We start from the raw sequence: 22146 nt of genomic DNA on the forward strand, positions 1-22146 counted from the left end.
TGGGTCAGATCATGAACATTGCCAGATGATCAATACTGAAGTAAGACTGATTATATTCTTTGCAGCCTTAGATGGAGAAGTTCTATACAATCAGCAAAAATAAGACCAGGAGCTGACTGTGACTCAGACCATGAACTCCTTATTGCCAAATTCAGACTTAAATTGAAGAAAGTAGAAAAAACCACTAGACCATTCAGGAATGACCTAGATCAAATCCTTTACGATTATACAGTGGAAGTGACAAATAGATTCAGGGGATTAGATCTGATAGAGCGCCTGAAGAACTATGGATGGAGGTTCATGACATTGTACAGGAGGCGGTGATCAAGACCATGCCCAAAGGAAAAAAATGCAAAAAGGCAAAATGGTATACTAACGAGGTCTTATAAATAGCTGAGAAGAGAAGCTAAAGGCAAAGGAGAAAAGGAAAGATATACCCATCTGAATGTAGAGTTCCAAAGAATAGCAAGGAGAGATAAGAAAGCCTTCCTCAACTATCAATGCAAAGTAATAGAGGAAAACAATAGAATAGGAAAGACTAGAGATCTCTTCAAGAAAATGAAACATACCAGGGAACATTCATGCAAAGGTGGGCACAATAAAGGACAGAAATGATATGGACCTAAAAGAAGCAGGAAAAAAAAAAAAAAGAAGAAGCAGAAGAGATTAAGAAGTGGCAAGAATACACAGAAGAACAGTACAAAAAAGATCTTCATGAACCAGATAACCATGATAGTGTGATCACTCATCTAGAGCCAGACATCCTGGAGTGTGAAATCAAGTGGGCCTTAGGAAGCATCACTACGAACAAATACAGTGGAGGTGATGGAATTCCAGCTGAGCTATTTCAAATCCTAAAAGATGATGCTGTGAAAGTGCTGCACTCAGTACACCAGCAAATTTGAAAAACTCAGCAGTGGCCACGGGACTGGAAAAGGTCAGTTTTCATTCAATCCCAAAGAAAGGCAATGCCAAAAATGTTCAAACTACTACACAATTTCACTCATCTCACACGCTAGCAAAATAATGCTCAAAATTCTCCAAGCTTCAACAGTACATGAACCGAGACTTCCAGATGTTCAATCTGGATTTAGAAAGGGCGGAGGAACCAGAGATCAAATTGCCAACATCCGCTGGATCATTGAAAAAGCAAGAAAATTCCAGAAAAACATCTACCTCTGCTTTATTGACTACACCAAAGCCTTTGACTGTGTGGATCACATGTGTGGAAAATTCTTCAATACATGGGAATAGCAGACCATCTTACCTGCCTCTTGAGAAATCTCTATGCAGGTCAAGAAGCAACAGTTAGTACTGGACATGGAACAATGGACTGGTTCCAAATTGGGAAAGGAATATATCAAGGATGTATATTGTCACCCTGCTTATTTAACTTAAATTCAGAGTACATCATGGGAAATGCCAGACTGGATGAAGCACAAGCTGGAATCAAGATTTCAAGGAGAAATATCAATAACCTCAGATATGTAAATGACACCACCCTTATGGCAGAAAGCGAAAAAGAACTAAAGAGCCTCTGGATGATGGTGAAAGAGGAGAGTGAAAATGTTGGCCTAAAACTCAACGTTCAGAAAACTAAGATAAGGGGCCCTGTATCAACCTAGAGTGGTGGGATGGGGAAGGAGATGGGAGGGAGGTTCAAAAGGGAGGGGATATATGAATACCTATGGCTGATTCATGTTGAGGTTTGACAGAAAACAACAAAATTCTATAAAGCAATTATACTTCAATTAAAAAATAAATTTAAAAAAAAACTGTAACATCACACACACACACAAGAAAAACTAAGATCATGGCATCTGGTCCCATCACCTCATGGGAAATAGATGGGGAAACAATGGAAACAGTGACAGACTTTATTTTCTTGGGCTCCAAAATCACTGCAGATGGTGACTGCAGCCATGAAATTAAAAGATGCTTACTTCTTGGAAGGAAAGTTATGACCAACCTAGATAGCATATTAAGAAGCAGAAACATTACTTTGCCAACAAAGGTCCATCTAGTCAAAGTCAGTAGTCATATATGGATGTGAGAGTTGGACCATAAAGAAAGCTGAGCCCCGAAGAATTGATGCTTTTGAACTGTGGTGTTGGAGAAGACTCTTGAGAGTCCCTTGGACTGCAAGGAGATCCAACAGTCCATCCTAAAGGAAACCAGTCCTGAATATACACTGGAAGGATTGTTGCTGAAGCTCAAGCTTCAATATTTTGGCCACCTGATGTGAAGAGCTGACTCATTTGAAAAGACCCTGATGCTGGGAAAGTCTGAAGGCAGGAGGAGAAGCGGACGACAGAGGATGAGATGGTTGAATGGCATCACCAACTCGATGAACATGAGTTTGAGTAAACTCTGGGAGTTGGTGATGGACAGGGAGGCCTGACATGCTGCATGCACTCCATGGGGTCACAAAGAGTTGGACATGACTGAGTGACTGAACTGAACTGATACTCAAGGCAGCCATATTTGAGGTGCTGAATTAGAGGGAAATAACCAAAATTACAAAGATCATGGGACCTCTATTTCAGGAGAGGGAGAAAAATAATACACATTATAAAAATTTAAATATGTAACATAGAATTAAATTATATACTGTTGGGAAGTGATATGTACCATGACAAAAAATGAATCAGGATAATGGGAATAGGAAGGTGGATAGGAGTTACTATTTTAAAAAATATGGTGGTCAGGCAATGCCTCTCTAAACTGGTGACATTTAAACAAAGATGGGAAGGATGTGAAAGAGCATGGGGATATTTGAAGAAAGAGGGTCACAGGGAGGAGAATGGCCACTGCACAGTCTCTGAGACAGGATTGTGCCTGGTGTGTTCTAGAAAAACAGAGATTCCCGTGAGGCTGGAGCCAAGTAAATCAGAATGAGAGTCAGAGAAGGAATGAGGCCAGATTGTTCAGGGTCTTTAATGCCATGGCTAAAGTCTTTGTAAGAACTGCCCTCATAGACAAGAAAGATAAGAGCCATAGTTTAATACACTAGAAGAAGTCTGTATAGGTTTTGATGTTCAGTATCTAACTCCTACCAGGATGATGGACAAAAAGTCATTATATCACAAGAGAACAGATTATCTCCAGAAATCTGATTCCTACAGCTTTACAACATATATCAACTCAGTGACTGTCGGGACTACACTTTTAAACCTCACTCATTGTAGCAGACAGGCAAGGTAGTACATTATCATTGCCCTGATAACACAGACAGCTTATTGAAAATTTCCTGTGATAAGAAAGTTGACGAAGATTTTTTCTGTGATGAAGTTGATGGTAGCATGTTTGTAGAAATATTTTCAGGAAATAATTCTTCTATGTCTGTGTCATCTCTGCTCTGCACTTTAGATCTTTGGGGTCTCAAATGAGGACAGATTCAAAACATTTCCCAAGGGAAACTTCAGCTAGTCTTGCAAGTGTGTCTGTAGACCAGCTCAGAAAACAGTATGATGCCTTGCTTCAACTTCTCGTCTTTCATAGTAAAATGTCAACCCTGCATCCATTCCTTTAATACCAGCAATCAAAGCCCTCATCAGGGAGTGTCTGCTACACCAAGCAGAGCTGAGAGGAAAATGACATTCAGAGATCATTCGTGGAACACACTAACTACTTGAACTACTAAATATTTTAAGTTCTGTACACAAATCAATCATTATAGAAAGGCAAGGCATTTACCCCCTGGCTGAACTGTGCTTTAATTCTTGAACTTGCCTAAAGTCCTTTTTCTTTTTTTTAAAGAAATAATCACTGTTAATAACATTTGCATTTTCAGTAAACTAGATGACATTTCCTCTTTTGTTACATAAGTGTCCCCTCTGTTAAATCTTTTATGAAATATTTCTCTTAGAACATATTATATTCATCTATATTCTTAAAGAATTACAATATGATGGAAAAAGACCTTCTGAATCTGAAATAAAAAATAAACATACCTAACTAACTTAAATATGAATATGTTATATGCACATAATATATAATGGAATACATATTTCATCTGTGTAGAGCACTGAAAGATAAACATCTGATTAATTCATGGATATTTAAAGAGAAATATTTAGAACACCAAAATGCTCAAAGTATATTATAGAAGAGCATCTAATTATTTTAATATCGTACAAATATTATAGTGGACTTTTAAGCAAATAACATTTTCAGTTTCTTTCAGACAATTTTCTCTTGAAACTTATCAAAATTCCAAAAATGCATAATAAAATAATCCAGTATTATTTTTGTCTTTTATTCCAGTGTGTAATAAACTATTATTAGAGTTACATAATACGAAATTATGGGGGAATGCAAAATTATCATTATGAACGTCAACTACCAAAATAAAGGCAACTGAAAGCAATAAAGGTGTGGGGAGTTGAAAATATGCCAGTTTAAAAGCTTAGTAATATATAAGCATCTTTGGGAGACTTTGTTTGTCTCCCCATAAACTGTCACATTCTGATTTAGGATTGTTTGTGAAATGAATCTAGTCAGTAATGGGCCAAGATATCACTATACCCTTTCTCTTATAAATCACAGCAATTTACTCAGTAGGAATGATCTATCCTTATTCTCTCATTCCCCATAATCCAATCACTTCCTCTCATAAGCACTTTTCCCCTGGTTTTCACAATAATGCATTTTCTGTAACTAACAACCATCATTTCCTGATTATCATGCTTCTATCCTTGCACAGGAATGCGGGTCCTCTGTGGGTCAGGGTCACCTTTCCCATCCATCTGTGTCCCCATGTTAAGTGTGTTAGCTGAAAGGGGAGTCTGGATACACCATCATTTTGCCTAGTCCATATAAAAGTTTGAGTGCCCTCAAGTCTATGCCACTTTGATTAAGAACCATCAAGTTTTGGTGTGTCTAATACTGCGCTTTCAGAATAAGCACATTCAAAGACTTATTAGTAACTTTGCCTGCAGCAGATCCCTGTAAATTTAATGATGAAAATGTTGTAGAAAATTCTCTATGGTTTTCCATGCATGCTGCAGTGACCTTCCTAAAGAATAAACATAAATAAATAAATGACAGCAGCTCACAAGACAAAAAATCTTGAGTTCCATACACATTATGATTAAACTATCCACATATCTATTTGAATTTAAGTTCAATTTAAGTTTATTTAAAAGTCCCTCACTCCAGGGTATTTTAGTTTCAGGGTTTAGTACCCTGGACCACCAGATTCCTAGCTGCTGTCATCACTGAATGAAGGATTCCCATTCTTCCTTAGCTTATACAAATATTAACAGCCTCTAAGACTGTTGAGTTGCCATACCCGAAAGAATTTGCTTTAAGTTTTACATGCCTCTCAGGACTAAGGGGAATCTCACTGGCTGGGTGGTTTGGGTGGATTCCTTACATCTTAAACAATTCAGGGCATCAAGAGCCCTGAAAGTGTTCAGCAGTGAAATTGACCTTATTGATGTGGTCCAAGAGCCACTTGGGGCATATCCCACTGGTTACAATACTTCACTAGTTGGCTGTCCTTCTCGGAACACATCCCACTGGTTACAATACCGCACTAGCTGGCTATCCTTCCTGGTGGTGAATCTTCCCCTAGAGTTGAGTGACTTCACTGCCCAGTATGAGACACTACTGCTGGTGTGTGAAATATTTCCTACCATTTTACAAGACTAATTTTATTCCAGGAGGAGCTAGATTTCCCAACAGCAAGATGGTAGCACAAAGGGCAAATATTACAAGCACAAGAATCTGACCTATTAGACTGATGAGTACCAAGGATGATTCGTGGATGCCTACAGTATTAGACCTCATTGTAGGACTATTTTCTTTGATGCTGAATGAGTCATTTTCTGAGTCATTTCAGACTGGCTTAAGTGGGAAAAAATAGAAAATACCAAAAAACTCTCACTTCCAATACTAGCCATGCCAGGTAAGAATGAAAATATTCTCATATTAGTTCCACTGCTTTTATAATAAAATAATGTGACTTTTTCTAGAATAGCATTATGTTTACAAAACAACTTTTTAGAACAGTGGTTCTCAAACTGTGGTCTCCACAATAGCAGCATCAATATTATGTGGGAAGTTTTAGAAAAGCAGATTCTGAGGTCACATCCCTTACCTACTGAATCAGATGTGGGGAGGGGTCAGCACTGCATGCTTTAACAAGTCCTCCTAACAATTCTAATGCCTGGGGTACAAGTTTAAGAGCCACTGCTCTATATATCTGGAAAAGGCAATGGCAACCCACTCCAGCACTCTTGCCTGGAAAATCCCATGGACGGAGGAGCCTGGTGGGCTGCAGTCCATGGGGTCGCTAAGAGTCGGACACGACTGAGCAACTTCATTTTCATTTTTCACTTTCATGCACTGGAGAAGGACATGGCAACCCACTCCAGTGTTCTTGCCTGGAGAATCCCAGGGACGGGGGAGCCTGGTGGGCTGCCGTCTATGGGGTCGCACAGAGTCAGACACAACTGATGTGACTTAACAGCAGCAGCAGCTCTATAATATCAATGTACAATTGGAAAAAGCTGTGGCATGGGCCCTTCAGATTAGAACTCTTGATAACAAGGATGGAAAGGGGGATTAGATTATTGCTTCTGTAAAGACTAGGGATGTAGTTAGAGGTGAAGGGCTTGGGAGCTGGTGATAAACATGGAAATGTGCATCCAGACAACAGACACGCCACACACTGGCTCCTTGTACCTTTCATGTATTTTAATTCTTGATGAACTATATAGAGAATTCTCCCTACCGTCACCCCCTTCTATTTCCAAAGTTTCTAGAGTAGTAAGAGGTCATCATGTTCCTTAAGAATATAAGACAACATCAGTTCTATGGTACCTTGAAGCTACATGTAGGAACAAGCTGGAATAATTTGGTGACAAGCTGGTGATAAGGCCATCACCACAGCAAAGAGTTAGGACTGACAAAAGTGTTGCTACTTCATTCTCCCATGTGTTACATCACTGTATAATAACTACCAAGAGTATAACTGAAGAGAAAAGAAACCAAAAATATAGTTAGAGGTTATGTGTATTAGGGCAAGTCCCATTCAATTTGTTTGAGAATGGAGACAGGTGGGTTATAATTAGCAACTTGCATAGTATCTCTAGGTCTTTCTTAGATTTGGTTTTCAAAGCTAATAATATCACATACTGATTATCCTTTAAATTTCCTTTAACTGTTTGGTTTTTAGTGATTTGCTGAAAGATATCCAGTTATTCATGCAAATGCAGACTTCTAATTATTTATATTTATATTCTAGAAAACTTCCTTAACACCCTGAGAAAACTTTTTTGACATTAAATATAGAATTGATTTCATCAAATGTATAAGCCTTTGTATGGTAAAGAAATTATGAACAAAAAGACAACCTACAGAATGGGAGAAAATATTTGTAAATAATGTGACCAACAAGGGCTTAATTTTAAAAATATATAAACAGCGCATACAATTCAACAACAGAAAACTAAATAATTCAATTGAAAAATGGGCAGAAGACCTAAATAGATATTTCTCCAAAGAAGAAACACACATGGCCAAAAAGCATGAAATGATGCTCAATATCACTAATTAATGAGAAATACAATTCAAAGCTTCAATGAGGTACCACCTCACACTGGTCAATGTGACCATCATTAAAAACTCTATGAATAAGAAATGCCAGAAAGGATGTGCAACAAAGGGAACTTTTCTACACTGTTAGTGGAAATGTAAGCCACAATGGAAAACACTAGGGAGGTTCCTCGGCTAAAAATAGTGTTGCCATAAGATACAGCTATCTTACTCCTGGGCATATACAGACAAAACTCTGTAATTCAAAAAGGAACATGCATCGCTATATTCATAGAGGCACTATTCACAATAGCCAATGGAAACAAGCTAAATGTCCACTGACATATGAATGGATAAAGAAGCTAAGGTACATGTATACTGTAGAATATTACTCAGCCATAAAAAGAATGAATTCATGCCATTTGCAGCAACATAGATGCAACTAGAGATGATCACACTTAAGCAAGAAAGAGAAAGACAAATACTATACAATATCACTTATATGTGGAATCTAAAATATGCACAAGTGAACCTATCTATGAAACAGATTTACCGACATAGAGGGCAGACGTGTGGTTACCACAGGGGAGGGGACTGGTGGATGGATGAAGTGGGAGGTTGGGGTTAGCAGATGTAAGCTGTTATATATAGACCAAATAAACAACAAGGCCCTACTGAATAGCACAGATAACTATATTAAATAGCATATGATAAACAATAATAGTAAAGAATGTGAAAAAGAATACATACATGCTAACTGAGTCACTTTGCTGCACAGCAGAAATTTTTTAAAATTTATTTTTAATTGGATGATAATTGATTTATAATATTGTGTTGGTTTCTGCCATGTATCAACATGAAGCAGCCATAGGTATACACATATCCCGTCTCATTTGAACCTCCCTCTCACCCCATCTCGCCCTTCTAAGTTGTCACAGAGCACCAGATTTGAGCTCCCTACATCATACAGCAAATTTCCACTGGCTATCTAATTTTACATATGGTAATGCATATGTTTCAATGCTACTCTCTCAATTTGTCTGACCTGCCTCTTGAGAAACCTATATGCAAATCAGGAAGCAACAGTTAGAACTGCCCATGGAACAACAGACTGGTTCCAAATAGGAAAAGGAGTATGTCAAGGCTGTATGTTGTCATCCTGCTTATTTAACTTCTATGCAGAGTACATCATGAGAAACGCTGGGCTGGAAGAAGCATAAGCTGGAATCAAGATTGGCGGGAGAAATATCAATAACCTCAGATATGCAGATGACACCACGCTTATGGCAGAAAGTGAAGAGGAACTAAAAAGCCTCTTGATGAAAGTGAAAGAGGAGAGTGAAAAAGTTGGCTTAAAGCTCAACATTCAGAAAACTAAGATCATGGGATCTGGTCCCATCACTTCATGGCAAATAGATGGGGAAACAGTGGAAACAGTGTCAGACTTTACTTTTGGGGGCTCCAAAATCACTGCAGATGGTGATTGCAGCCATGAAATTAAAAGACACTTACTCCTTGGAAGGAAAGTTATGACCAACCTAGATAGCATATTAAAAAGCAGAGACATTACTTTGCCAACAAAGGTCTGTCTAGTCAAGGCTATGGTTTTTCCAGTGGTCATGTATGGATGTAAGAGTTGGACTGTGAAGAAAGCTGAGCGCTGAAGAACTGATGCTTTTAAACTGTGGTGTTGGATAAGACTCTTGAGAGGCCCTTGGACTGCAAGAGGATCCAACCAGTCCATCCTAAAGGAGATCAGTCCCTTCATTGAAGGGACTGATGCTGAAGCTGAAACTCCAATACTTTGGCCACCTCATGCGAAGAGTTGACTCATTGGAGAAGACCCTGATGCTGGGAGGGATTGGGGCCAGGAGGAATAGGGGACAACAGAGGATGAGATGGCTGGATGGCATTACTGACTCGATGGACATGAGTTTGAGTAAACTTCAGGAGTTGGTGATGGACAGGGAGGCCTGGCATGCTGCAATTCATGGGGTTGCAAAGAGTCGTACATGACTGAGCGACTGAACTGAACTCTTTCTCCCACTGTTTCCACAAGTCTATTTTCTATGTCTTGTATAGCAGAAATTAATGCAACATTGCAAACATACTATACTTCAATAAAAAATTTAAAAATACAGAATTGAATGCTTTATTATATAGTTTAATTTTATATCCATGCTATAATTTCCTTTAAATTATGATTTTACCTATCTTCCCTTTGTAATCCTGCTTAACATCTTCCACCTCTTAGTACCTTCACACCACCATGAGGTTTTGCTAGTCAACATCTAAGAGCACAAGCTCTATCCTAGAAATGAATGAGGCTCATGAATAAACTGATGTGTATAAAGATTTTAGACTAATACCAGAACATAGAAAACCCTTGATAAGCTCAGTTATTGCTGTCATTATTAACTATCCAGCCAAGGGGTCTCAGCGCAGTTACTGGGCCCAGCCAAAAAGTGCCCGACACTACCAAACATAGCAATCCTATACTTTCTTCAGAAATGGGAGTCTTCTGTAGTCAAATCCCTACTTCTTTTACAAATGCAGAAGAAAAGAGAGCTGAAAATTTGTTGACTCAGGGTCTAATACTGAGGCAGACCCGAACTGAGGTTAATGACCAGAAATCACAAAGAATTAAACTTACTTCACAATTCTTTCTGAACCAAGAGAAAGAAGATTCTCAGAAAAGTCAAAATAAATTAAATTGAACATGAGATTTGAAGTTTGAAATGAGAAAGTAGGAGAATTCATCAGATCATTAAAAGATAAAATACTGCTAACTATTATTGGGAGAAAGATTTTTTTCTCCTTTTATCCTTTTGATAAACCAGATTTTCTATAGTACTGATGATTTAGAAAAATAATAATCATTCTTATCCTTCAGTTTTTAGCTTTACTGAAAAACATATTCGACATGCTTATGTAATAGGATTTCAAAATATTTTTATTTATATTCTGGAAAACTGTTAATAACCTGGCAAATGTTCTTAAATTAAATATACAGTTGAATCCTTTAAAAATAATTTTATATAATCACTATTATGTTCTTTAAACTATGATTTCACCTAAATATCTTTTCTTTCTAAACATACTTAGCAGCCCAAATTTAGACATTGTTCTCCTTTGCCTTCTTCATGAACTATCAACTATATTCCACTTCATAAATTCATTAACAACTTATTATCTCAGTTAACTATTTAGATACTGTTCAAACTTCAATCTACTCTGAAATTCATGAAGAAATTATTTTCTTTCACGGTTTGAAATACTCAATTTATATGCATAGTTCTTCCCTGTAAGCATTAATTCACTGATGTTAGTGGAAAAACACATATCAACAATATAAAATATACTGGTTTTGTGAAAAAGAAGCTGAACATGTCACACATGAATAGAAACTGACTGGGAGAATTCTAATTTTGACAGGCACCATGCAAATATTTGAAAGAAAATTTGACAAAAAGAAAATTTGAAGAAAATTAGTATGAATGATTTTGCTATGGAGAATTTTGACATTGAAATACTTTCGTGTTAAAGTCAATGCCTTCCTTGAGTCCAAATGCCACATTCATTCAGTCTTAAATACTGAGTAGGCATAAAGAGTAAAAACATACATAAGACATGATCACTGCTCAACTCTGCCTTTAAGGAGCTCAGAAATCTAAAGAAGAGATAAATAGTTATGTTGTAATAGGTTCAGTGTTTAGAAACAACTTTTGGAAGGTGGGAGTAGAAAGAGGAATTGACAGAAGGCTTTGCGGAGGAGATATTTGGTGTGAAACATAAAGAAAGGGCCTTTTAGTCTCCAAAAGAGGACAGAAAGGACAGTAAGAAAGAGCAGCAAAGATTCTGGAGCACAAAGGGGAAACAGCAAGGGGTGTGTGGGGAATATAAGCAAAAATCATAGGTAATCTTATCAGTTCAGTTCAGTTGCTCAGTCGTGTCCAACTCTTTGTGACCCCATGGACCACAATGCCAGGCCTCCCTCCCTGTTCATCACCAACTCCTGGAGTTTACTCAAACTCATGTCCATTGAGTCCATGATGCCATTCAGCCATCTCATCCTCTGTCATCCCCTTCTCTTTCTGCCTTCAATCTTTCCCAGCATCAGGGTCTTTTCAAATGAGTCAGTTCTTTGCATCAGGTGGCCAAAGCACTGGAGTTTCAGCTTTAGCATCAGCCATTCCAATGAATATTCAGGACTGATATCCTTTAGGATGGATTGATTGCGTCTCCTTGCTGTCCAAGGGATTCTCAAGAGTCTTCTCCAGCATCACAGTTCAAAAGCATCAATCCTTGGTGCTCAGAGTTCTTTATAGTCCAACTCTCACATCCATATATGACTACTGGAAAAACCATAGCTTTGACTAGACGGACCTTTGTTGGCAAAGTAATGTCTCTGCTTTTTAGTAAGCTGTCTAGGTTGGTCATAACTTTCAATCCAAGGAGCAAGCATCTTTTAATTTCATGGCTGCAGTCACTGTCTGCAGTGATGTTGGTAATCTTATAGAGCGTATCAAAAGGAAACAGAAAACTACGAAAGATTTTAGACAGAGAAATAATAAATAGGTATATTCAAAATCTAGGTTTAGGTGGAGGGTAGAGAAAATGAGAACAGAAAGACCATTTAGATATTTTTTGTAATAATCTATGGGGTGTATTTTAACAGTATGAATTTAGAGACCCTTAACAGAAAAACATAAAAAATTCAAGAAATATTTAGAAGGGAAATTTGATTCAGGTATGGACTGAGGGGTGGGGATGGCTAAAAAGAATTAAGAATGATTCCTAGATCCCTGACTTGAATAGTTGGATGAACAATGTATTATACACTGAGACAGGGAACATCTAATAGGAGAAGGCATGCAATGGGGCAGGAAGAGTAGTAATATGGAGTTCAAGATGCCTGTGGAAACCTAACTGGTCATACTAGTAACTTCAATCTATAGTCTAGAAGAGAGAGATGTCATCTTGAATTACACATTTTGCAGCCTTGGGTAACTAACTTAGAAGACTTTCGACAGCAACTAATTAATTTTGCAGAAGTACAACCATCATGTCTAGAATAAATTATATTCGCTTCCTCTACTGGCAACAGGATAGAGCCTATTGTAAAAACTCACTGCCACCAACTGGGCTTCTTCATGTCATGAATTATATTTTCCGATTTATGGCTGACATCTCTTATCATTATATAATTGCTTCTTTATAGAAAGTAGAATATCTGCCTCTATTATGATAGCATTCACACTATAAGTTCATTACACCATTTAGAAGATATTAAGAAAAACAAGTGAATATATAATAATGCATCAACAATGTCTCCTTTTTTTAAGATGCTAAAGAGTGCTTTGCCCTCTATTTGGTTTTCTTCTTTTTAAATCATAAAGTTGCATTCCTTGGAAGCTTCTTTGATGAGGCATGTTTTCCTGAATTTTTTTTAACCTAACAGATGTTTGGGTAGTTAAAATTCCTCATGAGTATGGTATCCCGTGGTTTTCACAACCTAAGTGTTACCCCAGGAATTTTCCTTTCTTGCTGCTTTCCAGTCTTGGTGGTCTCTAGGAGATGCACATTATGAGGGTCCCATTTCATTCCATTCTAATTTCACACCCACACTCTTAAAATTGTACATTTCCTCAGCATTATAAGTACCTATTATGGACCACAGAGATATTTAACAACTTTCCATTCTCTACTCCTCCCCCACATACAACTCAAATCCCTTTTGAGTCTAAGGATAATCAAGAGAAGTAAGAGATATATAAAATAATCTGGAAGACTTCCATGTTTCAAGTTAAATATTTCTGCCATTTGTAATTTCTGTGCTTATGTTTGTAGCTATGCACACTGTGCATACTCAGTGTGAAGAAGAGAGCAATAGCTGTTATACAGATGATTTAAGGAGAAAAGCAATTTGGCTTCAATTATCTAGATCAGAGTAGGTGGGAGAAAGAAATGTTTGCTTGAGTTGGCTGAATATTTCTACTTTTATTCACTTCAGTGTAGAGAGGTAGATCCAGAATCAGAAAATAACCCAATTTAATTCTCAGCTTGCATTCTCACTGTTCCCTGCATCTTCAATTTGAGTGTTCTTCTTTATGAGCTCACAGAGAGTTAATACAATATATATTCTTATTCTATAAGCCATTTTAGAATATTTTATAATATTATTCCAAATGGGTGGTCTTTTTATTTGAGCTATTCAAATGTTGAATCATTTGACCTGAAACTAGCCATCAATCACTAGCTCCTTACCAAAGAAGCTCCAGGTTTTGATTAAGAGTTTCTGGTAGTAAGTGCTTGGGCACAACTTGATGCCATTAGAATAAATTGCATGAATTTTAAATACTCATTTTATATTATTTAGTGTTTTCTTTAATTCACAGAAATAACTCATTTTCATCATTTTATTTTCTTATAAAATGACATAATACTTTTTTGAATCAATGACAGATAAAATACATAATAAATTTCTTCATCCAGATTACCTTTTATGTTTTTAAAATGTCTGTAATGCTTTTCAACTTTGGTATGCAGAATCAACATCTAATCCTTACTTATTTAATCTTAAAAATATTACTGTTCTTCAAGATTTTTGTTGCCTGACTATTCTAATTTCTCTTATTCTTATACATATATTAGCTCACTATGTATACTGTCTTGTAATGATATATATGGTGTATTTTCATCTTTCATATCAAATGCCACCTCAGAGTATCTCTCCTTGGCTTAATATAATAACACGTTTTTTACTGCAAGTAAAATTCTTTTATCATTAGAAAAATGTTGACTTCATTTATGAAACTAAATGAAGAGTGACCAACTCATTCTTATAACTTTCAAAACTAATTTATTATTCCCATCCCCATATGAATACTCAGATGAAAAGCTAGTTAGTTTGAGAATGCCAAGAAAAATAATATGTCTGTTGTCACAAATTCTGAAATATACTAATCTTTTCACTTTTCTCTCTTAATCAGTGGTAGAAACACAACTGTATTCTCTTTTCTATTTTATTGACAAACTGAGCAGAAAATTAGTTTTTAAGGATAAAGAAAAAGGGGATAAAAGTTGTATAGAAAGTCTACTTAACTATTAATCTATTAGTATTTTTCACATCCAGTTATTCTCTGATGGAGACTTTAAATTGTGGCAATGAGATACTAGACTAAGGGAGAGGAAAAGTGTCCGATAAAATTCACACTGGTACTCCACACAAAGGTGGATACTCTTTGGATTAGTCATCAAGTAAAGATCTGGGAGCTGGAGTGAAAAAAAGCCAAGATTATCCTCTCCATTGCATCAAGAACCAACAAACTAATCAACTAACCACCAATGGCAAAGGAATACATCCTAATAAAATGAGAAAAATAATGCTATTTAAAAAAAAAAAAAAGCTCACACTAATTGTGAAATGTTTGAAGTAGTCTACCACCATTCTTTTAGACCAGAATGAGCAAAGTAGCATAGCAGAGAACTGAAAATGACCAAATTCTAGTGAGTGGGTCATAGACCTTAAGGGTGGAGAGGGAGAGAAGGGACTCTGGTAGAAGCAATGACACTCAAGTGGAAAGACTCCCAAATTTTCAGAATTAAGAATGTGGGGTTCTCACCTGTCAATGCAGGAGACCCAGGTTCAACCCCTGATCCAGGAAAATCCCACAGAGCAACCCAGCCCATTCGCCACAACTACTGAATGTGCTCTAGCGCCCAGGAGCTGCAACTACTGAGCCCACATGCGACAACTACCGAAGCCTGCATGCCCCGGAGCCCGTGCTCCACAACCAAGAGGCCACCGTGATGAGAAGCCCCTGCACCCTGACCAGAGAGTAGGCCCTGCTTGCTGCAACTAGAGAAAAAAAATCCTGCAAGGCAATGAAGACCCAGCACAGCCCAAAATAAATTAAAAAATAAAATCATAAAAATTAAAAAAATTTTAAAACATGTAACTTAAAAAAAAGAGAGAATATGGGGTTCCGTAAAAATCCAACTTCCTAGTTTCCTTTACCAGCTTGTGAATTGATCAGGTAAGTCGTTCAGTGCTAACCGAACATCTACTACCACCCTGTCTAGAGAGCTCAAGGAGATGAGGCATTTAGAAACTCCAATTCCTGGCTCGCTGTGGGAGGAAGAAGCAGCTACTATCCAAGTGAGATGCTCAGGAGGAGGAAGGCGGGAAGCCTCAGTGGCCACAGATGTACAGGCCAGGCATACAGTCTATTTTAGCCAAAGTAACATGAAGTGTGAGTCACCCAGTCGTGCCCGACTCTTTGCAACCTATGGAGCCCACCAGGCTCCTCTGTCCATGGACTTCTCCAGACAAGAATACTGGGGTGGGTAGCCATTCCCTTCTCCAGGGAATCTTCCCAGCCCAGGGGTCGAACTCAGGTCTCCTACATTGTAGGTAGATCCTTTACTTTCTGAGCCACCAGGGAAGTCCATTTTAACCAAAGGTAGCAAATAAGTTGCCCACAGGCCAGATTTGGACTACTGACATGTCTGACATGAAAAACTGAAAGTTATTAAATTTAAAACAACTTGTTACAACAAGAAGTTGAGTATTTTCACCATAAAAAAATTTAGCTTTCCCATTTCTCTGAACACATCCTACATCCTAAGAGCATGACTTCTCTGTAAGACAGTAATCAGCCAGGGGTGAGTAGCGGTTGCCCCATAGGCAGCACATTTTGTTAATTTGCCATGGTGTTCACCTCTCTCAACCACCTTGCATCAGCAGTCTGCTTCATTCATTATGGTACCTGTATGATGTCTTCAGTGACAGTTGTCCCTGTGATTTTAGCATGTATTAATTCAGTGTCCCATTTCCTCTCACTTGTAATTCTGATCATTGTTATTGGCTGAAGCAACTAAAATTCCTAACTTTACCCATGTTCTAATCTCTAAGCATCTGTTTCTTTCTTTCAAGCGAACTTGATGTTTCCCATATTTTCCTTTTCTTTGTTTATAGCACTATCGTTGTCTCTATTCCCTGCTTTGGAAAACAGTTCATATTCCCTCATCCATTTTAGCTTATTCAATCAAGTTTAACTCCTTCAGGAGATATTTATGGAGTGCCTACTGTTGCTAGGCAACAAGGAAATAGTAATGATCAAGACAAATTCTAAAAATAAGCAAATACATAAAAATAAAAGTGATCAGGTAATTATACATTTTCATTAAGATGATATTCTTGAAATATACTGCATAGCTTTTTTAGATTGGGGAGTCAGGGAAATTCATTCTGAGTAGGAATCATTCAAGCAGAAGTATACATTATAAAAAGCTGCTCATGCAAAGATGGACACGGAAAAGCATTCCAATGCAAAGGAACAGGGCCTGCAAAGCCCCAAGTTCTAGGACTTCAGTGTGTTCAAGCAACACAAAAATTACCCAGTATGAGTGGAGGATAATGGGTAATGGGGAAATGATAAAGGATGAGGTTAGAGAGGTAATAGTCAAGTCACATAAGTGCTTTGTTAAACATGTAAGAAATTGGAATTGTATTCCAAGAGTAATGGAGATTCATTGAAAAGCTTTAAACAAGGAAGTGACATCATCTGATTTACATTTTAAAAGATGAGTCTGAAAGCCAAGGAGGTCAGTTAGGTTAAGGCAGTTGTAGCAGTAAAGAAGGATAGGACTAATAGTAATGCAAAAGGAGGGATGTGTTTAGACAGTATGGTAAAAATAAGTCATTAGCAGAGTAGAGGAGGAAAAGAACAGTGCAAGATTCTTTTTCTACATTTGGATGCTGAGAAGGCTTAGTGTTTAGACCACGTTAATTTTGAGAGGATATTAGACACATCTGCCCAATGATGTCAGTTCATCAGGTACATATACTGATTGGGTTCTAGGGAGCAGTCAGACCTAGAAATAGATATTTGAGAGTGATCACTGTATAAGGAGACTTTAAAGCCATCAGACAGGATAAAGTCTCTTAAGATAAGATCTCCTAGGTATTATGCATTGATAAAGAAAAGGGCCAACTATGTATCTTTGAACACTCCAACACTTAGATTTGAAAAATGAGAAGGAGAGAGAATAAGCCAAGGAAACTGAGAAAGAGCTATCAGGGAGGTAAGAGAAAAGCCAGCGGGCAGACCTTACAGAAACCGAGCCCAAGGTCCACAGAGGAGAGGGTGGACACTCGCAGTGAAGGCGGAGTTGTCTGGATTCTATCACAAATGCTTAATTGCATTAACAAGCATTCATTGAATATTTACCATACAAACATTATTCTAGGTACCCTTGGGAATAGTAGCAAGAGACACATTTAGCGATCCCCAAAAAATAAAAGCTCTGGATCAAAGTTTATTTCACTATTTATAAAGATCTACAACAGCATCAATGAAATTCCATGTGCGTGTGTATGAATGTATGTGTGTGTGTGTGCACGCGCGTGCACACAAGCCTACAATCACTGACAAGGTGGTAAAGCCTGACTTAAAAGCTGCAGAGCTTCCAGATATGAAGGGGAAATGTAGGCTAAGCCAAAGGGTACTCAGTGGCCATCAGTACAGCCTCATGAGAAACCACAGGGAAGACCATAATGCTTTGTTGCAACGTAAGACTCTATGACCTTGACACAATTCTGCAGTTTGAGAAAAGCCCTAATAGTGACTGAAATTGAACTTCCCATTAAGAGTCAATTCAATAAAAATTAAATGCTATGATGGTGATGATGTTATTTAAGCAAGTAGGCCAACCAGTTAATTTTAAAATATAAAACTAAAGTAACAAAAGCAAGCTTTACCTATATTCTGAATGACTTCTATAGAAAAACATTTAAAGAGCTTTTTCTTGAATCCAAAATTATATATACATACATACACAGGACAATACTTACGACCAGGCAGGGTTTGGGTAGATATCCAATTTGAAGCATTGCCATAGCCAGCATTGGTGCTAGCAGCCACTTGGAATCTATACCATCTAAATTTCTTCAATCCATAGACTGTCTCTTCAGTTAGGTCAGCTTCATAGAGGTACTGAATTTTTTGATGTTCAACACATTCTTCAGTGTCCCATTCTCTGCATTTTTTAGCCCGAAGTTGAGTGGTAATCTTGTAGTTTTGGAAGTAGCCAAAGATAGAGTCAGGTCTCATCCATGTCAATGTTGCACTAGTTGACTGAACATTAGAAAAAGCAATATTCATGGGAACACTGGGAACTAAAAATTAAAGGGAAAAAATGAAAACAGAATTACTGAACACTGTGTAAATGGGATGAAGAAACAGGATTTACAAATATTTTTTTTTACTATGCACATAGTGGTGATCTCTTATTACAACTGCCCTTAGATTAATACACCCACATTTAATGAGCAGAAACTTAAGGTGAAGGTAATGCTTCAGAGAACAATGTTTCTAAGGGTTAGGGGACAAAACAATTGTGATATTTTTATTCCTAATTTGGTCCCAAATTTACTCATAAGGTGCTTATAAAGTAAGTTAAACACTGGCACAAAGGAAAATTGCATGCTTATATAATCCTATGTATTTTCGGAGGTATGGTCTGAGTTTTACTATTCAATTCCCAAGAAAGACATTCTTATACTTAAATGACTAGATAGATATAAGCACATCTTACAGTAAATGCTGATTATAAAATAATTTAAATAAACATTATTGACTGAATTAATAATTTATATACTTAGGTAATTTTTATTTTATTTTTCACATATTTAAAATTAGTAAAACTCTTTCTAGAACATCATCAACCACACTGACATTAACACACAGAATAAGGTATCACCTACAATCATATGGTCCTACTTGGGATCATTATCAGATTTCACATTATCTACTAGTTTGCTATACGCATACTGTGTGTCAGGCTCTGGGGTTGGTGTTAGGAAATCAAAATGCACAGGCTTATGTTTTGTTTTCAAGCAGTAGCCACTTATTAGACAAGTAATGTAAGTGTATTATAGTTGGAAATATAAAAGAACAATGACTTAAGTGATATGAGCACTTTCTTCAACCATGCCTATCCTTGCATGTGTGGAAGGACCTTCCCTAAGAAGACTGAGATAGGGAGGATGAAAACAGGGATTTGTATGAAAATTACACTATTCATAAAAAATTATGTTAATATGTACCTCAAAGATAAAATTAAAAAATAAATGAGTTAGAAAAATATTCATTAAAAACTCATGCCTTCCTAAACATATAATTTTCAGATTTCAGTAAATTCCCCCACCAAAGACGCCCAACAGTATTTTGCATGACGATTGCATGCGTGTGCGCTCAGTCTCTAAGTCGCATCCGACTCTTTGTGACCCCCATGGACCGTAGCCCACCAGGCTCCTCTGTCCGTGGGATTTCCCAGGGAAGAATACTAGAGTGGGTTGCCATTTCCTTCTCCAGGAGCTCTTCCTGACCCAGAGATCAAACCTATATCTCCTGCATTGGCAGGAGGATTCTCTACCCCTGAGTCACCAGGGAAGCCTGCATGATGATTACTGTTATGGAAAAAAATAAGAAAGGGAAGAAGAGTTCCCAAGGACGGTGAAATTTTAAGCTGACTAGTCAGAGAGAAAGCCTCACTGATGAGGAGACATGAAGTTCCTGATGAAGGTAGGGAAGCTAACCATGTGAATATTTTGAGGAAGAACATTCCCAGCAGAGGGAAATGCATGATGACACTCCTAGGTTGGAATCATGCTTGGTAATATTTGAAGAGTTAAAAAGAGGCCAGTGGGCTAGCAGGAGGTGAGATCTGAAAAGAAACACTGAAAACTCGATTGTATATGACCAAGTGTAGAACACTGGTATGACTCACTTGAGCAGGAGTAATTACAAGGTCTAGCATACATTTTCACAGGATCACTCTAGCTGTTTTGTTTAGAATGGACAAGGGAGAGAGGGCGAAAACAGAGTAATCAGTTAGCTATTGCAGTGTCAACATAAGAGATCATGATGGCCTGGAGCAGAATTGCAGCAGCAGAAATGAAGTATTCAGACTCTGAATATAATTTGAAGGAGAGCTGACAGGATTTGCTGACACGTGACATATGAGGTATGAGAGAGAGAGAGGAGTGGAGGAAAGCTCTGAGGTCTTCAGGTGCAAAAAGAAAGATACCGTCACAATTAACCAAGAAAGGGATGACTGTACAACAAGTAAACTGTGCAGAGTAAGACGAAGGATTTCTTTTGAGCATGTTAACTTTGAATTGCCTCTCAGATACCCAGAGAGGTCAAATAATAGATGTGTGCATGAGTCTGGAGTTCTCTACAGAGGTCTGGACTTGAGTTAAAAAAAATTTGAATTTTCTCTTAAATTTTTACAGCATTATCTACAGACAATTTTTTAATGTGAATATTAATTGTATTACACAAGTCAATCCCACAAATAGCTATATCAACATTAAAAAATTTAATAAACAGCCAAGTCAACCTGCATTTAACTGTCTTATCCAATAGTACATCACAACTCTTATTTCCATGGCTCAAAAACAGCAAATCAATTTGGTCAAGTTAGTCAAATAAAAGTCAAAAAAGTGTTTTTTCTTTTTTTTAAAGATACAAACTGGAATAGTTGATATTATCATCCTGCACAGGCAAAACCTAAAACTTCATATTTATTTCTATTTGTTTTACAGACCTATAGATTATATATTAATATTGCCTAAATCTGAAAAGGGGTTTCCCAGGTGGTTCAGTAGTAAAGAATCTGTCTGCTAATGCAGGAGACACAGGAGACATGGGTTTGAGCTCTGGATCAGGAAGATCTCCTAAAGAAGGACATGGCAACCAACTCTAGGATTCTTGCCTCGGAAATCCCATGGACAGAGGAGCCTGGCAGGCTATCCGTGGGATAGCAGAGCTGGATGCGACTGAGCTACTGAGTACACACAAACCTGGAAGAGAAGAAAAAGTCTAATGCAATAGAAAACAAATAGTAGATTACTTAAAGCTATATGATCATATACAATGAGCCTGTTTTCAAATACTTAATATTTTTTATCATCATATCTTACTGTATTTAATTGAACATTAACCTCTAAAAATGTAGCCTTACAAATAGAACACTTACTAAACTACTTACAGCACACTCCCTCTTGTGTGTTTAGTTATGTATAAGAGCAATTAGAGAAAAAGATATTTTTAAGAAAAATGTACCTTTGCAGAGAAAGAATCCATAATTCATAATTGGCTAAAAAGTAGAATTTCTATTATTTATTGAAATCCTTCAGCCACTAAATTTTAATTCAGACCACTTGATGATAAGATACATTTTCAAACTACTCTAACACAAAGCAGAGAAACCTGACTGATTTGGGGGTTCAGAAAAAATTTTAAGAGGAAAGGTTGCATATGAACAGAGAAGATTTCACTCACTATAAAGGCAGAGATTCAAGAAGAGGAGAGTAATGTGATCTAAGTCAGGTTGACTATGGCTTATAATTCACATTGGCAATAACAGAGTCTGGGGACATACTATGTCACAAGATTATAGATCGCTTGTCCAGCAATAGAAAGCTATATCAAGCTGTCAGAATGAGATGTTCAGAAGTACATTTTTTCAAATCCAGTCATACTCGCAAACAGGTAAAGGGACAAATTCATAGACCATTTGATTTGTTCAGCA

General features: G+C 37.3%; 1 protein-coding gene across 1 annotated transcript in view; it reads right to left on the reverse strand.

The window, feature by feature from the left end:
* PTPRQ (protein tyrosine phosphatase receptor type Q) overlaps positions 1-22146 on the reverse strand; it is a 293179-nt gene that overhangs the window by 87050 nt on the left and 183983 nt on the right. The window contains exon 44 of the mRNA XM_043446813.1: positions 18401-18724. Within this exon, the coding sequence (XP_043302748.1) occupies positions 18401-18724 (324 nt within the window). The remainder of the gene's footprint in view (positions 1-18400; positions 18725-22146) is intronic.

This window comes from Cervus canadensis, chromosome 25 (assembly GCF_019320065.1).
Source record: "Cervus canadensis isolate Bull #8, Minnesota chromosome 25, ASM1932006v1, whole genome shotgun sequence".
Classification (NCBI taxonomy): Eukaryota; Metazoa; Chordata; class Mammalia; order Artiodactyla; family Cervidae; genus Cervus; species Cervus canadensis.